This window comes from Thunnus thynnus, chromosome 1 (assembly GCF_963924715.1).
Source record: "Thunnus thynnus chromosome 1, fThuThy2.1, whole genome shotgun sequence".
Lineage (NCBI taxonomy): Eukaryota > Metazoa > Chordata > Actinopteri > Scombriformes > Scombridae > Thunnus > Thunnus thynnus.
The window spans coordinates 2,754,182-2,775,603 of NC_089517.1; the positions used below are offsets into that span (position 1 = coordinate 2,754,182).

The following is a 21,422-nucleotide window of genomic DNA, read 5'->3' on the forward strand; positions in this document are numbered from 1 at the left end:
TGCAGACAAGTTTTGCCCCCACCACCATCATCCGAATCAGGTGTGGGGACTACCTGTTGCCCAGGCACTCTGGACAGGCATTGCACCCCACCCCTGTGGGGCAACAGCACCATCAGCTGCAATGGATGACCAGCATGACACTGTGTGAGTGAACTTATCCCCATTGAGGGAAGGAATCACTCCCTTGCAGGGAGAACGAGAGAGGACCCCCAGCATCCTCCCTGTTAGCAACCAGGCCCAATGAGGCCACTGGCCACGCCTTCTTTGTCAAGCTGTCAGAGCGTCCTATTCCCGTCTGTCAAGCAAGCATACTAGAGAATGGAACTAATGGGGAAATAACCTCCACCCCACAGGCATACCGCCTAGCATAGAAAACAAATGCTCCAGAAGGCTTGAATGGGGATTTGCATCATCTGCCACCATTCAGGTGCAATTCCAGTCGTACACATTCAACATTTAGGTGCCTCCTGAGCGGCTGTCAATATGTGCGCGACCAGCTGAGCAGTTGACCTAAGTCCGATCAGAGGAACAACCATCTCCTCCACCCTGTGACGACCCCAGGGCCTCTGCCAGGACTTGTGTGTTGTGTGTGTTGCTGTGTTTTGTTGTCTTTTAGTGTTTCTGGTTCCTGGTTGGTGGGAGCCGGAGGTGATCAAGGAATTGGAGGCAGCTGGCCACTGTCTCCAGCCCCCCCCCCCCCCCCCAGAGGAGAATGTGCCCTCTCCCTGCAGGATGCTGGTATATATATATATATATATATATATATATAAAATCTCCCTCAAGAAGAAGGAACACAGGAAGATTGAAAAATACCAAGGGCTGAAAGAGGAGCTAGAAAGGATGTGGGGAGTGAAGACAACAGTGGTGCCAGTGGTAATTGGAGCACTGGGGGCTGTGACCCACAAACTGGGAGAGTGGCTCTAGCAGATTCCGGGCACGACATCTGAGGTCTCTGTCCAGACGAGCACAGTCCTAGGAACAGCTAAGATACTGCGCAGAACCCTCAAACTCCCAGGCCTCTGGTAGAGGACCCGAGCTTGAGGAAGACACACCACCACCCCATATGGGAGGGGGGTGAGAGGGAGATTTTTATTTTTATATATATATACATATATATACACACATACATACACATGTAGTGTATATGTAGTGGGTGGATGCTACCTCCTGATTGGGCAGTGAGCTGAGATCTGTCTCATGTGCCAAGGCGGAGCTTCAAAGTATTTCTATATTGCAGTGTTGTTGCTTTGTTTCTGAATACGTCTTCCATCACTGGGAGCAGCAGGTTTCTGCACATTGTCTTCTCTCCTTCTGTCTTGACAACAGTTTTCTTTTCTATATATAGGCTGCTAGCTGACTCTTTCTCTTGAATGCAGTTTTTCATGAGGGTTTGGGGAAGACGGTTGGTGCTCCCATCATCTAACAAGTGAGTTGATGCGACAGGAAAACGTTAGTAACTGGTCCTCCTAGGTGTTTCAGGGGTAGCAACAGAAAGGCAGATCACCTTCAGTAGTTTTACAATGATTGCTTTACTTTTCCTCTTTGTTTTTAAAATGCGCTCTGTGATAACTCTGTTTCACCATTTGATGTGTTGAATTGCACTTCGTTACTTCAAGACGTTTCTGCATCCTTATCAACATGTGAGCAGTGGTCACAATCTCATCCACTGATGGAATAGTTCATTAATCTGTAGTGAGCAGGAGGGTCACACATTGACAATATTTTTTTAATGGTCTTTGGGGGTCTTTTGTAAATAATTTCAGGGTACAGCGAGTTAGAATAGTAACATAACCTCATGTTTCATATCTAAACATCATAATAGCCTAAATCTATAGCAGGTTGGGGCCCCTTTTTAGAGAGAAAGAGAGAGAAAGAGAGTGTGCCTGGCGGTAAACACAAGTGTTGGCAGGAGTGTGTGTGTGTGTGTGTGTGTGTGTGTGTGTGTGTGTGGCATAGATAACAGGCATGTGCAAGTCCTGCATCTGTATGATACGATAGGTGCTCTAATAGCTCATCCCAAAAAAAGTGTGTGTGTGTGTGTGTGTGTCTGCGTCATTCAAGGTCCCTCGGGTTGTGGCATGTTAATACATATTGGGCATTAAGATATAATCTGTCACCTTCTCCTAGAAGTATTTCTAATTTGAGAGGTCATTAAGCGTTTTGAAATCTGTAATCTTGGAGTTGAACTTGTTAAAGTAAGTGTTCCTCATTTTATTGATTGTTTTATATTGTAGGAGGAAGTGCATCTCTGTCTCAACCTCACCTGCTGAACAGTGACCACATATTCTGTTTTCTTTTGGTTGCCATGACTTTTCCGATTGCCAGTTTGTGGTTACTGAGCCTGTACTTGGTTAGGATCTGTTTCTGCTTTCTATCTCTGAGTGTAGAGAGATATTCTGACAATTCATCATCTCTTTTTAGGGCCAGATAACACTCTAATTTACTTTGGCTTTTAGTTTTGGCTTTGGCAGTTTCTTCTTCCCAATGTTCCAGATAGGTTTCTTTACATTGTGTTAAAATTTGGTTGACTCTGATTGGTGTGTAGAAAGCAGTGTTGGTGTGAGACTGGTCAGAGTTTGTCTGAGAGGGGCAGTCAGTCTCAGCACCAGCTGACTTAAGGGCCTCTTTTCTGGGCTCAGCTCTTGAGTTTGGAGGGTGTCTAGGGGCTGGATTTAAGGTGATTAAAACATTTGACTGCGGGGATAGCTATGATGACTGAGTGGACTCCATACTTCACTACCATACAGCATTATGAGAAAGATGACACTATCAAATATTTTAAGCCAGATTTTAATTGGAATTTGAAAATTATATAATTTTTCTCTTAATTGTATGTAGAGCTCTTCAAGCTTTTTCTTTTAGTGCATTCATTGCTATGTTGAAATTCCCTGATGGTTATACCACAGTAGGTATAATTCATAATATGTTCAATGAGCTGATTATTTATGGTAAACTGGTATTTGTTCTCCTGACATGTGGGGCGTTTTTGAAAACTCATGACATTTGTTTTCTTCATATTTACTGCCAGGGCCCAGTACTTACAGTACTTTTCTACTATGCCTATCTGTTGCTGTAGTCCTTGTTCAGTAGGAGACAGTAGAACAAAGACATCAGCATAAAAGAGAGAATTCACCTCTCTATCTAGGAGCAGCACATTGATCCAACTGAAAAGCAAGTTCATTTATCTACACATTAAATAAAGTTGGACTTAAACCCTGACAACCACCTCTTCTTTGGAAGAATTCAGTTTGTTTATCTCCAATTTTAACAGCACACATATTTTCCAAATACATTGATTTAACCAGATCATACATTTTGCCCCCTATACCACAATGTAGAAGTCTTTCATAGAGCCCTTCATGCCAGATAGGCTCGAAAGCTTTCTTGAAGTAATAAAACAAGTGAATATCCTCATATATCATTTTTTGTTTAGTGTACATGTTTGTTAATTAAAGTGTGAAGGGTATATACATGGTCAGTGGTTTGGTGTTTGGGAGGAAGCTGATTTAATTTTTACTCAGGATATAGTGTTCATTAAGGAAGACTAGTATTCTTTTATTTAGAATACTACAGAATAATTTACCGAGACATCTGCTGACACAGATGCTACAGTAGTTACTAGGGTCTGATTTGTCCCCAGTCTTATGGATGGGGGAAATGAACCCTTTGCACCAGATGTCAGGAAAACATCCTGACGACTGTAATATGATATTGAACAACTTCATTCTGCATCTCTGGGTCTGGGTGTAGTCTGGATCACAAGCTTTCCTTGGCCGGAGAGATGTTGTCTGTGTGGTCAATTCTTCCCAAGTAATTGGGAAATCAAGGGGGTTTTGGTTGTCTTTAATAGTTTCTCCAATACCTCCCTGCCAATTTGATTTATTTCAGAGTCAAGGTCCGATGGGTGATGGTTGGTGTGGTAAACAGGGTAAACAGACCAAACACGTGGTTGTTACCCTGTGGGTCAGTGACATCAGGTTCAGTTCCTGTTTGTCCATTCAGATCTCCAGTTAGAAGCACGTTTCCCTAGTCCTGGAAGTAGGCGATTTCTGAATGGAGAGTTTGAAGAATGTCTTCATCAAAATAAGGAGAATCTACTGGGGGTATATATGGGGGTCTACTGGGGGTAATAGCACAGAAATAATAGATCCCTATCAGTTATGCCCAGGGTTTGATCCAGTCTTAACCAAATGTGTGATTTACCCTGTTTTACTGGTGAGATCTGATGGCAAAGATCTCCTTTATAGCACACCACTCCTTTATATCATCCCCAATGTTCTGAGAATTTTAGTTAGAACTCTCTAAAATCATCAAATATAGACTTTGTGTCCTGAATATGTTGATGTGCTGATGTTAACTTTTCCTCACAGAGTTAGTTGAGAGAGGCAGAGGGGATGAAAAAGGAACATGTGGATATTTTCAGTAGTGTGCATGTCATGTGACACAGCAGTGTGTGAGCTCAAGATTTGAGCTCCAGTGAAATACAGCTGTAGCTGCTCTATGTGACGCATTCAGACAACACAAACACAACATCTCATTAGAATTACAATAGAATCAAGGAAGTGAAATTAAGCATTTTTACTCAGTTTGTTAGGTCCACCACAGCTTCTTTCATGTAGACAGGCTCATGTGTCTTCACCTCCCGTTTCCTAAAATCTATCAGCTGCTTGGTTTTGCTGACGCTGAGCAGCAGCCTGTCAAATGTTTGGAGTCACTCTCCATATGAAGTATCCTGGCTGTTTGTAATGGATGATGGTGGTGTTGTCCCTCCTCCAGCTGTTAGTAGAAGGTAGATTTAATGTTTGTAGACTTCTACAGTGAAGTGATGATGAAGTGACAGCAAATCAAATGGACTAATGAAGGAGAATCAGCAGCATCTTCTCTCTGTGTTTCCTCTACAGCTGAAGGTACAAAGTCTCTGTGACTGGATGTGAATTCAGCAGCTGAACATCTTCCATGTTGTAGTGACTGAGCATAGCTCTCCCAGCAGCTGTTTCTCTGCTATGGATCAGTGTAAGGACAGAGAGGAGGGAGTCCCTCCGTCTAAAAGCCGTCTGTGTGGGGAACATGAGAGCCTGACCAAAGCTCAGAGGTGAGATGAGGATCTCTAACTGTCCATGACTGTTTTTGTTTTTTTTTTCCACTCACATCACTCTACCATAATTATTCACATTCAGTGTCAGATCTGACACTCAACTACTGAATAATAACTCAGAATGAACTACTCACCTTCTGAATTGACAAAGGCCTCAATAACTAATTAGTTAACTAATCAACTAAGATGAGACAGCATCTTTCATCAGAATACATTTTGATTAAAAGGAAAATGTTTCTCATCCACTGTCTTCTTACTGATTTTCATTCTGCTTCTAAAACTTCAGCTGTGGACAGTCAGGTCAATATCAATCAGTCAAGCAATCATTTTTTATTTATATAGTACCAAATCACAACAAAAGTCTTCTCAGGGCACTTTTCACACAGAGCAGGGGTCCGTTTCACAAAGCAGGTTCAACAAACTCTGAGTCTAATCCTGAACTCTGAGTTGATCTACTCTGAGATAGGAAACTCCGAGTTTCCGGTTCCAGAACAGCTGATTTGAGTCAGTTTATTCAACTCGGAGTAGTTTCACCTGGAGTTAAGCGCGTGCACCACAACTATAAAAAGCCAGCATCAATGGAGCCCCGATTCAACGAGTCACCATGGCAACGGGGAAGCGGAGGGCTGCGTTTTTCGCCCCACTAGGGCTAGAAATCTTAATGCGATAATACGGCGAGTTTGAACATGTTTTCAAAAAGAAGTGCAACACCGCTGCAGCTGCAAAAGAGAGGGAGACGGCGTGGGAGAACATCGCTGCTCGGGTCAATGCGTAAGTTTAAATGTAGTCCTTTGCAATCACAATAATATTACAGAGGAAAACTGCTTGATTGGTCGCCTATTAATTTATTTTATTTAGGTCCAATCCCGCGAGGGAGATATAAAATATAAAAGCATTGTTCAAACAGGTGAGACCTCGGCATAATCTCATGGGGGTACCTCACTTTGATCATTTTTTACATTGTAAAGTAAATATTAAGTGGCTGTTGACTGTGCAGTTGTTTTATCCCCAACATAATGCTGGTTTCACACACATAAATGTCTTCTCATCTACATCATGTTCTGTTAAATAATTAATCCTATTTAAACTAACACAGACTTCTACTCAGCCAATAGAAAGAAGGCAGATGTCCGTAAAACGGGTGGTGGTCTAGCACCGCCACCTCTAACGGAGGCAGAGGAGCTGGCCATAAATCAGAATTTAGGAAGGCCAGTGGCTGGCTCCGACACTGTACAAAAAACTTCCGTTTGCAAAGAAACGCAGCGCAACATACAATATCTGCTGGGATGTGAGAGCATGACTACGATTAGTAATGTTGCAAATGTAAGGACGGATTAGGTTTTGTATGTAGATGATGGACTGTGACGTGAAACGGTACCGCTCAAAAAGATAATTGTCTGGAAATGCTAGAACATCTATGCGCGGTCTGATAACCATCTCTCAACGAATATTTAATTCTCTGCGCAGTAATGCTGCACCTTCATCCACGGGATCGTTATCAAAAGGACATGCCATGTTAGTGAAAAAGTCGCCACCTACTGTGCCTAATGGACTTCTAATATACTGACTCTGATTTTTTTTAATGATTTTTTTAAATGACAGACGGCAGAACTAGGCTACGCCAAAATTCGCCTGCTGACTGAATGAATGAGGAAATCAAATGGAGTGTGTGGCTCTGAAAGAGGGCGGAGACTGAGAGAAACTCGAGGTTCATTGAGAAAAACCTGGTCCCGACCAGGTTAGGTTCATAGAGTCTGTTACTACGGTAACTGACCGAGAGCTTAAGTTACCCCTCTCTGTGAAACAGGCTAGAGTTATCCCCCTTTCTCTAGTTTGAGTTACCTCCCTTTTTGAAACGGAAAACTCAGAGTTTCCCTCATTTCAGGGTTAACAAACTCTGAGTTTTCACTAAACCTGCTTTGTGAAACGGACCCCAGGTCTAGACCGTACTCTTCAATTTACAGAGACCCAACAATTCCCCCATGAGCAAGCAGTTGGCAACAGTGGCAAGGAAAAACTCTCCTTTAACAGGTAAAAATCTCAATCAGAACCCGGCTCATGATGGGCGGCCATCTGCTTTGACTGATTGGGCTGAGAGAGAAAGAAAGGGGGGAGGGGGCAGAATAATAACAATAACAATAACAGCAGCAGTAGAAGGGGAAGGACACCAACAGGACTGCAAAGGCTTGGCCTGCATCCCAAGGTTTCCTGCAAGATGAGAAAGCACAAGAAACTCTGGGGAAGAAGCCAAGTTAATGACATGCATTGATGGTGCATGGATGCATACAGATGGAGAGGAGGAGGAGAAGAGAGGAACTCAGTGCATCATGAGAAGTCCCCCAACAGTCTAGGCCTATGACAGCATAATTGGGCAGATCCTAGGCAAGCCTGGCCAGCCCTAACTATAAGCTTTATCAAAAAGGAAAGTTTTAAGCCTATTCTTAAACGTAGAGAGGGTGTCTGCCCCCTGGACCGAATTTGGAAGATGGTTCCACAGGAGAGGAGCCTGATAGCTGAAGGCTCTGCCTCCCAATCTACTTTTGAAGATTGTAGGAACCACAAGTAAGCCTGCATTCTGGGAGCGCAGTGTTCTAGTGGGGTATTAGGGTACTACTCTTTTAGATATGATGGTGCCTGACCATTAAGGGCTTCGTAAGTTAGGAAAAGGATTAAATTCTAAATTTAAATTCTATTCTAGATTTTACAGGAAGCCAATGCAGCGAAGCAATATTCATCTTTTTATACTTCAATTGTTTATATCAGGATGCAGCAGAAAGGAAACTCTCCTGAACCCAGTTGTGTGTCCATGAAGAGTGATGGGTCGATTGATGCCCTTATTGACTTTAAAGATGGACAACCTGCTCATCAAAGGTAAGAATTTGACATCCAGTAATCAGAGCAGCATATACACCAGTTCTTTATGTCATTATGACAGAACATCTTTAATAAGCTGTGTGCAGATTTGAGTCATTAAATGTCCTTAAATGTGATGTCTTCTCCACAGAGTTCAGCAGCAGAGCTCAGAGGTTCTCAGTGATCAGTCTGCCCAGCAACATCTGACACACCTGGACTCCATATTTATGGTGTGTGCATGTACAAACACACCTTTTCCTATTAACTCCATCAAGCACAGATTCAGTACCATACAGGTCCTTACAGTGTCCATGCTGCTCTGTTTAGATCAGCGGGACTGACAGATGACTCACGTGTTGTTTATATCAGTTACCAGTTTATATTAGATGTTCAGTTTATCTTTCTGTTACAGCTGCTGGAGGAGAACATCATCACTTTTGTGAAGAATGAGCTGAAGAGAGTCAAGAGGGGTCTGAGTGAAGTTTACCCAGAATGCTCAGACAGTCAGAGTGAGGATGAAGAGGTGTTTGCTGGTGAGGAGGAAGAGATGAAGAGCACCAGAGAGGCATTTCTGAACATCACACTGCATTACCTGAGAAAAATGAAGCAGGAGGAGCTGGCTGACCGTCTGCAGAGCAGTAAGAGGATTTTAACAGATTTAACGTGATGGAGAGAAAATGCAGGCAACATGGGAGAGGTTTATATTTCAAACTCTGCTGTAAATATGCTGCACACATCTGCATCAGATCAGGGGCTGTTTGTCCTCCACTGACGAGCTGAATAAAGCTGATGGAGGAGGGAAACTATGCAAACACTCTTAGATGTTCAGATTTCTAGACTTTCTGTGGGATCCACTCACTGATTTAATTTGTTGTTTGTTCATTCAGGAACTCCCACTGCACATTGTCAAAATAAACTCAAGTCTAACCTGAAGAAGAAGTTCCAGTGTGTGTTTGAGGGGATTGCTAAAGCAGGAAACCCAGCCTTTCTGAATCAGATCTACACAGAGCTCTACATCACAGAGGGAGGGACTGCAGAGGTCAACAATGAACATGAATTCAGACAGATTGAAATATATTCCAGGAAACCAGTCAGATCAGAAACAACAATCAGATGTAAGGACATCTTTAAAGCCTCACCTGGAAGAGATGAACCAATCAGAACAGTGATGACAAAGGGAGTGGCTGGCATTGGGAAAACAGTCTTAACACAGAAATTCACTCTTGACTGGGCTAAAGACAAAGCCAACCAGGACATACAGTTCACATTTCCATTCACTTTCAGAGAGCTGAATGTGCTGAAAGAGAAAAAGTACAGCTTGGTGGAACTTGTTCATCACTTTTTTACTGAAACCAAAGAAGCAGGAATCTGCAGGTTTGAAGAGTTCCAGGTTGTGTTCATCTTTGACAGTCTGGATGAGTGTCGACTTCCTCTGGACTTCCACAACTGTGAGATCCTGACTGATGTCACAGAGTCCACCTCAGTGGATGTGCTGCTGACAAACCTCATCAGGGGGAAACTGCTTCCATCTGCTCGCCTTTGGATAACCACACGACCTGCAGCAGCCAATCAGATCCCTCCTGAATGTGTCGACATGGTGACAGAGGTCAGAGGGTTCATGGACCCGCAGAAGGAGGAGTACTTCAGAAAGAGATTCAGAGATGAGAAGCAGGCCAGCACCATCATCTCCCACATCAAGACATCACGAAGCCTCCACATCATGTGCCACATGCCAATCTTTTGCTGGATCACTGCTACAGTTCTGGAGGATTTGTTGAAAAGCAGAGAGGGAGGAGAGCTGCCCAAGACCCTGACAGAGATGTACATCCACTTCCTGGTGGTTCAGACCAAAATGAAGAATGTCAAGTATGATGGAGGAGCTGAGACAGATCCACACTGGAGTCCAGAGAACAGGGAGATGATAATGTCTCTGGGAAAACTGGCTTTTGAGCAGCTGCAGAAAGGCAACCTGATCTTCTATGAGTCAGACCTGACAGAGTGTGGCATCGATATCACAGCAGCCTCAGTGTACTCAGGAGTGTTCACACAGATCTTTACAGAGGAGAGAGGGCTGTACCAGAGCAAGGTGTTCTGCTTTGTCCATCTGAGCATTCAGGAGTTTCTGGCTGCTCTTTATGTCCATCTGACATTCATCAACTCTGGAGTCAATCTGCAGGAAAAAGAATCACGGTCAACCTCACAGAAGTCTAAAACAACCAAAGACGAATCTGCCATGACACACCTCTACCAGAGTGCTGTGGATGAGGCCTTAAAGAGTCCAAATGGACATCTGGATTTGTTCCTCCGCTTCCTCCTGGGTCTTTCACTGCAGACCAATCAGACTCTCCTACGAGGCCTGCTGACACAGACAGGAAGTAGCTCACAGACCAATCAGAAAACAGTCGAGTACATCAAGAAGAAGATCAGAGAGAATCTATCTGCAGAGAGAAGCATCAATCTGTTCCACTGTCTCAATGAACTGAATGATTGTTCTCTAGTGGAGGAGATCCAACAGTACCTGAGTTCAGGACGTCTCTCCACAGCTAAACTGTCTCCTGCTCAGTGGTCAGCTCTGGTCTTCATCTTACTGTCATCAGAAAAAGATCTAGACATGTTTGACCTCAAGAAATACTCTGCTTCAGAGGAGGCTCTTCTGAAGCTGCTGCCAGTGGTCAAAGCCTCCAACAAAGCTTTGTATGTGCACACAGAACTATCCAGATTAATGTATTTTATTCTTTTGACGAGGAAGAAAACTGATTGCAATTGTTTTCTTTTGTTCTGCTGATTCCTTTTCAGGTTGAGTGGCTGTAACCTCTCAGAGAAAAGCTGTGCAGCTCTGTCCTCAGTTCTCAGCTCCCAGTCCTCTAGTCTGAGAGAGCTTGACTTGAGTAACAACAACCTGCAGGATTCAGGAGTGAAGCAGTTGTCTGCTGGTCTGGAGAGTCCACACTGCAGACTGGAAACTCTCAGGTCATTTTTATTACTACAGAAAGAGAGTTTTTGATAATAAAAAGAGTTTGTGTACTGTCTGAGATGAAGTGTTGTAATATCAGGTATACAGTAAGTAAAACTCCTTTCAAACCAACATGTGAGTCAGGATATATGTTTCTGTAATCTTCAATGGAGACTCAATGTGCATAGAGTGATAGAAATCTAGTATAAAGAATAACAGAAAATATACAACACAGAATTACTGTCATGTCCTCTACATGCAGGTGACCATACAAAGCAGATTTGCTGCTCAGGAAATATTGCTCATGATGTTCTTTAAATTTTAAAAAAGTAGAAAATACTACAAACGTAGTGTGATGACATGTATAGCCGCATGTCACAATTCAACCGCTGGCTGTCGAGGTGGTGTCCAGCAAACGATGTGGGCTTCATAGATAATTGGCATACTTTCTGGGGAAGACCTGGTCTGATTAGGAGAGACGGCATACATCCCACTTTGGATGGAGCTGCTCTCATATCCAGAAATATGGCTAAGTTTATTAGTAGACCAAAACCATGACAACCCAGAGTTGAGACCAGGAGGCAGAGCTGCAGTCCTACACGCTTCTCTGCGCTTCCATTAGAGCAGTTACCCACCCAAAACCACACAGAGACTGTGTCTGTCCCCCGACCACATAAATCAATTAAATCCAAAGTAAACAAAAGAAGAGTCATTCATGAAAATCTAGTAAAAATTAAAACCACTACAGCAATAGTACAACAAAATAAGATAATTAAATGTGGACTCTTGAACATTAGATCTCTATCATTTAAAGCTGTTTTAGTAAACGATTTAATTTCAGATCATCATATTGATTTATTTTGTCTCACTGAAACCTGGCTGTGTCATGAAGAATATGTCAGCCTAAATGAATCCACTCCCCCCAGTCATATTAATACTCATATTCCTCGAGACACTGGCCGAGGAGGAGGAGTTGCAGCCATTTTCAACTCAAGCCTAATCATTAACCCTAGACCTAAATTTAATTATAACTCATTCGAAAGCCTTGTTCTTAGTCTCTCTCAGCCAACCTGGAAAACTACAGCCAGTTCTATTTGTTATAGTGTATCGTCCTCCTGGCCCGTACTCTGAATTCCTATCTGAATTCTCAGAGTTTTTGTCGTATTTAGTCCTTAGTACAGATAAAGTAATTATAGTAGGTGATTTTAATATTCATGTGGACGTTGATAGTGACAGTCTCAGCACTGCATTTATCTCATTATTAGACTCAATTGGCTTCTCTCAGTGTGTAAATAATCCCACTCACCGTCTTAACCACACCCTAGACCTTGTTCTGGCTTATGGGATTGAAATTGAACATTTAATAATTTTTCCACAAAATCCTATTTTATCAGATCATTTTTTAATAACTTTTGAATTCCTATTACTGGATTATACACCATTAGACAAAAATGTCCTCACTAGATGTCTCTCTGATAGTGTTGTAGATAAATTTAAGGAAGCAATTCCGTCAGTACTGAATTCACTGCCATGTCTCAATACTACAGAGGACTCTTATGTTAACTTTAGTCCCTCCCAAATTGATAATCTTATTGATAGTGCTGCAGGCTCACTAAGACAAACACTCGACTCCATCGCCCCCTTAAAAAAGAAGATAATAAAACATAAGAGGTTAGCTCCATGGTATAACTCCCAAACCCGCAAATTAAAGCAAACATCGCGAAAATTGGAAAGGATTTGGCGTTCCACCAAAGTAGAAGAATCTCGCTTAGTCTGGCAAGATAGTCTTAAAACATATAGGAAGGCCCTCTGTAATGCCAGAGCCGCCTATTACTCAGCATTAATAGAAGAGAATAAAAACTGCCCTAGGTTCCTTTTCAGCACTTTGGCCAGGCTGACAAAGAGTCATAACTCTATTGATCCATGTATTCCTATAGCTCTCAGTAGTAACGACTTTATGAGCTTCTTTAATGATAAAATTCTAACTATTAGAAACAAAATTAACCACCTCCTGCCCTCAACAGGCACCTTAGTAACAGCAGTAAATCCTGACATATATTTGGACTGTTTTTCTCCAGTAGACTTGTCTGAACTAACTTCAATGATTTGTTCAGCTAAACCATCAACCTGTCTCTTAGATCCCATCCCAAGTGAGCACTTCTTTACTAGATATGATCAATTTGTCTTTAGTCACAGGCTATGTACCACAGTCCTTTAAAGTAGCTGTAATTAAACCTCTTCTTAAGAAGCCTACTCTTGATTCAGGTGTTTTAGCCAATTATAGACCTTTATCTAACTTTCCATTTCTATCTAAGATCCTTGAGAAAGCAGTCTCTAATCAGTTATGTGACTTTCTACATAACAATAGTTTATTTGAGGATTTTCAGTCAGGATTTAGAGCGCATCATAGCACAGAGACAGCACTGGTGAAAGTCACAAATGACCTCCTAACTGCATCGGACAAAGGATTTGTCTCTATACTTGTCCTGTTAGATCTTAGTGCTGCATTCGACACAATTGACCATCAAATCCTTTTGCAGAGACTGGAACATTTAATTGGCATTAAAGGAACTGCATTAAGCTGGTTTAAGTCCTATTTATCAGACCGATTTCAGTTTGTACATGTTAATGATGAATCCTCCGTGAAGGCAAAAGTTAGACACGGAGTTCCACAAGGTTCTGTACTTGGACCAATTCTATTCACCTTACATATGCTTCCTTTAGGTAATATTATTAGGAAACACTCCATAATTTTCATTGTTACGCAGATGACACCCAATTATATTTATCAGTGAAGCAAGATGAACCCAATCAGTTAAACAAACTCCAAACATGCCTTAACGACATAAAGACCTGGATGACCTGCAATTTTCTACTACTAAATTCAGATAAAACTGAAGTTATTGTGCTTGGCCCTAAACACCTTAGAAACACATTATCTAATGATATAGCTACACTTGATGGCATTACCCTGGCCTCCAGCACCACCGTAAGGAATCTGGGAGTTATCTTTGATCAGGAAATGTCCTTAAACTCCCACATAAATCAAATTTCAAGGACTGCCTTTTTTCACTTATGTAATATCACAAAAATCAGGCACATCCTGTCCCTAAAAGATGCAGAAAAACTAGTTCACGCATTTGTTACTTCTAGGCTGGATTATTGCAATTCCTTATTATCAGGCTGCCCTAACAAGTCTCTAAAGACTCTCCAGCTGGTCCAGAATGCAGCTGCACGTGTATTGACTAAAACTAGAAAAAGAGACCACATTTCTCCCATTTTAGCTTCACTACATTGGCTTCCTGTAAAATCTAGAATAGAATTTAAAATCCTTCTCCTAACTTACAAAGCCCTTAATGGTCAGGCACCATCATATCTTGAAGAGCTCATAATACCGTATTATCCCACTAGAACACTGCGCTCCCAGTATGCAGGCTTACTGGTGGTCCCTACAGTCTTTAAAAGTAGAACGGGAGGCAGAACCTTCAGCTATCAGGCTCCTCTTCTATGGAACCATCTACCGGATTCAGTCCGGGGTGCAGACACCCTCTCTATGTTTAAGAGTAGGCTTAAAACTTTCCTTTTTGATAAAGCTTATAGTTAGGGCCGACCAGGCTCTCCTTGGATCAGCCCTTAGTTATGCTGCTATAGGCCTAGACTGCTGGGGGACTTCCCATGATGCACTGAGCTCCTCTCTCCTCCTCTCCATCTGTATGCATTCATGTAACATCAATGCATGTCACTAACTTTGCTTCTTCCCCGGAGTTTTTTGTGCTTTCTCATCTCACAGGAAAACCTGAGTCCCGGGCCGAGCCTTCGCGGTCCTTCACAGTCCTGATGGCATCCTTCCCTGTCTATTGATGCTTGTGCTTGTTGTTGTTGTTGTGATTGTTTTTCTTCTGTCCCCCCTCCCCCTTTCCCTCTCTCTTTCTCTCTCTCAACCCAACCGGTCAAAGCTGATGGCTGCCCACCAAGAGCCGGGGTCTGCTTGAGGTTTCTACCCGTTAAAGGGGAGTTTTTCCTTACCGCTGTCGCCAAGTGCTTGCTCATGGGGGAATTGTTGGGTCTCTGTAAATTAAAGAGTACGGTCTTGACCTGCTCTATGTGAAAAGTGCCTTGAGATGACTTCTGTTGTGAATAATAATAAATAAATATTGATTGATTGATTGATTGATACAAATTAAATTTTTAAACACTGAATGAAATTAAATCAGAAATATGATGGAAAACACTAAGTTGGCCAATAAAATTACTGCAACCACAGTGAAAATCATTGGAATGAAAAATATGAACTAACATAAAACATCAGACATGAATTCTTGTCTTACTATCTTACTATCTTTAGATTTGCTGTTGAACAATATTTAATTTTAAAGACATTTCTTCTACCAGTGTAAAAACAGAATGGCATCAGATTAAAGCCTGAGCTTCAGCAATTGCAGCCATCAGTAGCAACATGTGCTTTTTCTCCTACTACTAACCTAAAATGTATCTGCATGACACCAACATACAGCAGGGGGCGCTGGGTGTAACACACACAACAAAGATAAAGGCCTGAAGTACAAAATACTATTTATTGAATTGAGAATCTTTCTAAACTCATTAGAGCAACTTGTGTGTGTGTTCAGTCTGTCAGGATGTCTGATCACAGAGGAAGGCTGTGCTTCTCTGGCCTCAGCTCTGAGCTCCAACCCCTCCCATCTGAGAGAGCTAGACCTGAGGTACAATCATCCAGGAGACTCAGGAGAGAAACAGCTGTCTGCTGGACTGAAGGATCCACACTGGAGATTGAACACTCTCAGGTATGGACAGATGGACAGACACCCTGACTAACTGAGGGACTCTGGTTCATGTTTAATGGTGGATATGAGTGAAGGTGTATGAAGTTGATTGTGACTTTGTCTCTTTCTCCAGGATGGACCATGGTGGACTGCAGGGACTGAAACCTGGTCTGAGGAAGTGTGAGTGTGTTCAGTTTGATTCATGAGAACAAGGCTGCGCATGCTGCATTAGATTGTTGGACTGAAGTATAATGAGTTTTATTCAGGATTTAGCTTCTGTTTTCTGTCATTGTGGCTGGAAAGATGTTAGAATCTTCAATCCATTGAAATATTGACAAACACTACAAACTGATCACAGTGATCCAACAAAAGAAATAAATACATTTTTTGAAGAGTGGAGCCAACAGGAAGCTAACCTCTTCTGGGTCTTCTGGCTGTCAGTGATATTACAGAACAGTTTTGTTGCCTTCAGGTGCTGTTCATAAGTTCGTACTTCACAAGTTTGACCGATAGAAGTCGTTGTGTTTTCCTCTGTTCTCTGGAGGTCAGTGTGTCTAGAAAATTAGGGTTAGTTGTTTTAAGCGTTGTTGCCTGTTATTCAGGTGCAAATGTGACGCATTTGGTTCCAAACATATGAGCTGTATTTATCAGTCGCAGCAGCTGGAGTCACAGGGCCCTATTTTCATGCCACTGCAGAATTCAGTGTAGAAGCACTGTGGTGAAATGCTATTTTCCTGTGGCACACTGAGGTTATTTCCTCAACTACGCCAATTTGGTACCTAGTGGCGCACTGCAGTCTTGGTGCAAACAATGACTTTGCCTCACGCCGTCCATTGCTCAACTGCTCAGAGCTTGGCACACTTATCTTCCATAATATTTTGTTACTTTATTTGGTGAAGGCACATCCATATAAACCTCCCTGAGATCACACAAATGTTTTGCTCGACTTCAAACTTTCCAGACAATTTTTGTTTTCTGGTGAAGAAATGATCCCAGTGAGACTGACTGAATAAATAAATAAATACGATACTAATGATTCTTACCACAGAATCAGTCATCCACAACAGCTAGAATCACATACTGCAGGCCTTTACTTTACACTGGTGATACTCTGTAAAGCCATCTGAAGGCAGCAGGTATCTGTTCCATCTGCAGCCTCTATTGGAATAATTTTTCAATACAATTTTCAATGCAAAATTACGCATGCAGATCTGCTAGTTAAACTGTGTGCAACCAGCAGCAGACTGTTGCAAAATAACCACAGAAACCTATGTTCTCTTTTTAATGCAAATCTCAACAGGTCTGGCCAGAGTGTTGCCTGGGGCTCCACATTTTTATTTACAATACAGGTAGACATGTAGCTGTGATGAGCAACATGATTAAATCGGGTTAATTCTATATAAATGTGTGTTATTTTAAAAACCCCAATCATTAACAGAATCATGGTTATTTTTGCATGTAAAACAGTTAAATTAAAAGGATTTAAACTTTAAAAATCATTTAGAAAAAAATTTAAAAAGACATCATAAATACTAGATATGGCCCCACAGAGTTATTGTGATGTGATGTGATCATTGTGATCACGAATGTCACAGCCTCAAACATGCACACCTATAATGTATGATGATGTATTCTGTCTGATCAGCACCTGGATTCAGGTGCGCCAAAGTTGCTCCTGCATTGCTCATGGCGGCATTGTTGGGTCGACCTATGTGAAAAGTGCCCTGAGATGACTTTTGTTGTGATTTGGTGCTATATAAATAAAAATTGATTGATTGATTGATTTAACTTAAAATTCTCACCACAAGGTCACAGTTCAGTCACATGCCATGGCCTTTCTCAGTGGATGGAGTTGCTCAGTTTTCATGGAGATGGTTTAAGTTTGAATGGTTTAATTGTGTCTTGTTCTCTCCATCAGATGCCTGTGAACTGAAACTGGACACAAACACAACAAACAGAAAACTCGAACTGTCTGACAACAACAGGAAGGTGACACATGTAGAGGAGGATCAGTCATATCCTGATAATCCGGACAGATTTGATGAGTGGCCCCAGCTGCTGTGTGGAAATGTTCTGACTGATCGCTGTTACTGGGAGGTCGAGTTCAGTGGAAGAGTTTACATATCAGTTACTTACAAAGGAATCAAAAGGAGAGGAGAGAAAGATGACTGTGTGTTTGGAAGGAATAATCGGTCCTGGAGTCTGTACTGCTCTGATCAAGGTGGTTACTCTGTCTGGCACAATAAGACAGGAACGTCCCCCCCTTCCTCCTCCTCCTCTCCCCCCTCCTCCTCCTCCCCTGTCTCTAACAGAGTAGCAGTGTATGTGGACTGTCCTGCAGGAACTCTGTCCTTCTACAAAGTTTCCTCTGACACACTGATCCACCTCCACACCTTCAACACCACATTCACTCAGCCTCTGTATGCTGGGTTTGCAGTCTGGTCTGGTTCAATGTCTCTTTGTCATCTCTAGGAGGGAGAGTCTCTCCTGTGTACAGAAAGTCTGCTGACTGAAGATCAGCTGAAGTCAAACATCACACACAACAGAGAAGGCTCATCCATAGAGGCGGAGGAAGTTGCTCCTCCTCTATTTTTGAGAAGCAAGAGGGAGACCAAAATATAAAAAAAGACTAATTGGTTGAAATCAGCCATTAATAAATCTCAGTATTGTAATGAAATAGTTTTTTACCTCTTCTTTGGAAAAAATCCACTATTGAAATTCTCATTAAATTGCCTCAACAGCAACATCTGCAGGTCAGGCAGGAGGGGAAAGGGCAGTGTGTGTGAAGCTGTGTGAGGAGAACAGAGGAGGACAGGCTCCTGCTCTCCTCTTTAGGGTGGGATCTCTTATATCAATTTAATGTAATTTAATGTTATTGGCCAAATGTAAAATGATGCTCCAATGGAGGACATCCTCCCTAACCAATCAACAACCAGAATACAACACTGACATTGCGTTGGTCCAATGATAATGTCCAAGTTTCATCTTCAATTCTCTACCACTGTATGTGGTAAAGCAAAGATAGATTCATACTGTAGCACATTAGAAAACAAATTATAATGTGCAAATTGCATAGTACTTTTAAACACATCACTAAAAAAACTACATTTAATTTAGTACTTTTCAACAAAGTCTGTGAATGTTTTAGTGTTCAGTCTTTCTAGTATTCAGCACTGATCTGTTCCTGTATCAGATTACAAGCTTTGTTGTACTTGTGTGTTTTCTTAGTATACAGAAATGTATAAAGAACAATGTGTAAATCATGAGATATATTGTCTGTTTTTGATGAGAGCGTGAATCTGTTGTCATAATAGAACAATACTATAAATTGAAAGTGAACTTTGTTGGTAAAATAACACATTCTGACGAGGGCTGCGTATCGGTACTAATTATTGGTACTCGATTAAAAATGATCAAGTACCAAGACGTATCGAAACTTCTCCAGTCAAACGATACTTACATTCGATCCTTTTTGTACCCAGTTCTAGAAAAAAATTTATATTTGTATGGTTTTGCTTGCAGCTAATCACTGCAAGCGTTCTTCGATTTTATGCGACGTGTGATTGGCCCACTACTGTAGCAGCTACAACCCATACAGTCTGTGGTGATAATACTTCATTGTACAGTTTTGTACACTTTAATGAACATTTCAATAATTTGAACACTTTCAAAATCTATTCATGTAAAAATAATTTGGATGGGGAGGAGTGGTAGCATTTTAAGCAAGTGAATGCTTCCATTCATATGACAGGTATCGAATGAAGTAGAAAAAAAGGTATCAAATGAAGTACTCTATTGGTATTGGTATCACTTTAAGGGTACTAGTGTTGGTACTAATATCATAATTTTTTAAACAATACCGAGCCCTAATTCTGAACCACTCCAGGGCTAAAATGAGCACTTCTTTGTTTTTAAAAAAAATAATGTTCAAATGTCTTTTTTTTTGTTTTTGAAAGGAAATTGTTTTATTGGCATATAAAATTGTTCCCCCCCTCTGATATCATTGGTTGGGGGACAATGAGATAGTATGATGCGGTTTGTTGTAAGATTCCATGTTACATTCTGTTTGGATATGGGTTGCTATAACTCAACAAGTTATACTATAAATTATGTTGATGTATGGTGTTTTAAAATTTTGTTCCATGTGCCCCTTTTTAACTTTGAGTACCTGCTCCTCTAAAGGTCTCTGCATGGCCCTGCATTTGAACATAAGAACATAACATAATTGAACATAATATAGTAGAGATAAGTAGTCAACTAGTGTAAAATAACATGATACTGTGGGTTGGACTTTTTCCTGTCCTCCCCAATTTTTTGAGCCACCAGCTGCCACTGACACACTCTGCACTGTGAAGCACATCTGTCTCAGACTCAAACACTCAATTATTTTTCCTTCTACATGATTCATTGATTTGTTTCATTTGACTCTGCTGTTGTTACTGTCAGGATCCAATGAGCAGCATGCAGCTCTATTCATGTTTTAATATAATAAAATCTGTCCACCTGTGGAAGCACAGGATGTTGTTGTGGTTCTTACATGTATTTTATCACACAATTGCCCCTCATGTATGTTAATGGGGAGGACAAATATTAGGAACACCACCACCCACTACAGCCTCAGTGAATAACATTATCACCTTTCTGACAATGTCAAAATCTGAAAGTATAAGCTTCATAAAAGTAGAATTTATGGCAGAGCTGTTGTACTGGATTGCATTAAGTTGCACAGGTGTTCCTAATACTGTGTATTTGTTAGAGTGAATGTGCTCCTGTGGTAACAATTTTTTCTTGTACAGTTGGTTACATGTGCTGCTATGTGACTGTGTTGAGTTTTGGGGGTTTTAATTGCTGTGTGATATGTTTAATGTACACTGGGTGTATGTTTCATTGATTCAGTTTCAGTTTTTTACTCATGCTTATATTCTTATATTTATATATGCTACATATGTTCTTCTGTTTATGCCTATATTTTTTATATTTTGTTGTTTCAATGTAAAGTACATTGAACTTACTTGTAATGAAATGTGCTATATAAAAATTGCCATTACCACAATAAAGTAGCCAGTAAGTGTTCTTAATTCTTATTTTATTGTTAGTTTTATTACATTAGATTTTATTAACTAATTTTTGTTTTTTTTCTCAATTTTAACACATGTTCTTTTTTTTTACTTACTCTTATGTCCACTTTTTATGTTCAGCACTTTGAGTTGAATATAATGTATGACTTCTATATAAATAAAGTTTGACTGATTGATTGGTATATTATTTAAGTGTTAATATTAACTCTCCCTGTTTCCAGTCTTTGTGCTTTCTGGACACAGATGAAACTGATATCATCTGAAACATCAGGCTGAGGAGACGAAGTCTGTCAGGAACCAAATAAACCTGCAGATGTCACGTTTTAATCTTTTACATGTTTGTAACCAACTACATAAAATAAACAAGCGATTCAAAAGCAGATCACTGTCTAAATAAACCAAACAGTCAGTGGTGTGTTAGTAATGTGGAATAATTCAATTACAAATTTATCTTCTCTCATGCAAATACATTCATGTGTACAAAAAGGTTTAATCTCTTTCTATTCTCACAAAGTTTTGTTTCATCTTTGAGTAAACGAGACATTTAGGTTTTATGAAGAACCAAACCTGATTGAACAGGAGAATCATTAATATTCTATAATGTCATTTCAATTAACCAGACCATGTTTTCAACACATTTTTTCATTTTTGTAGATTTCACA

General features: G+C 40.9%; 1 protein-coding gene across 1 annotated transcript; it reads left to right on the top strand.

Moving 5' to 3' along the window:
• Positions 1-1,236: 1,236 nt before the first annotated feature.
• On the top strand, positions 1,237-20,450 carry LOC137184440 (NLR family CARD domain-containing protein 3-like). Its single transcript, XM_067592159.1, has 10 exons — positions 1,237-1,426; positions 4,902-5,092; positions 7,859-7,966; positions 8,100-8,178; positions 8,361-8,586; positions 8,836-10,642; positions 10,745-10,918; positions 15,530-15,703; positions 15,816-15,862; positions 17,601-20,450. The coding sequence occupies exons 2-10, from the start codon at positions 5,004-5,006 to the stop codon at positions 18,152-18,154; spliced, it is 3,258 nt and encodes a 1,085-aa protein (XP_067448260.1). The 5' UTR covers positions 1,237-1,426; positions 4,902-5,003; the 3' UTR covers positions 18,155-20,450.
• Positions 20,451-21,422: the final 972 nt, after the last annotated feature.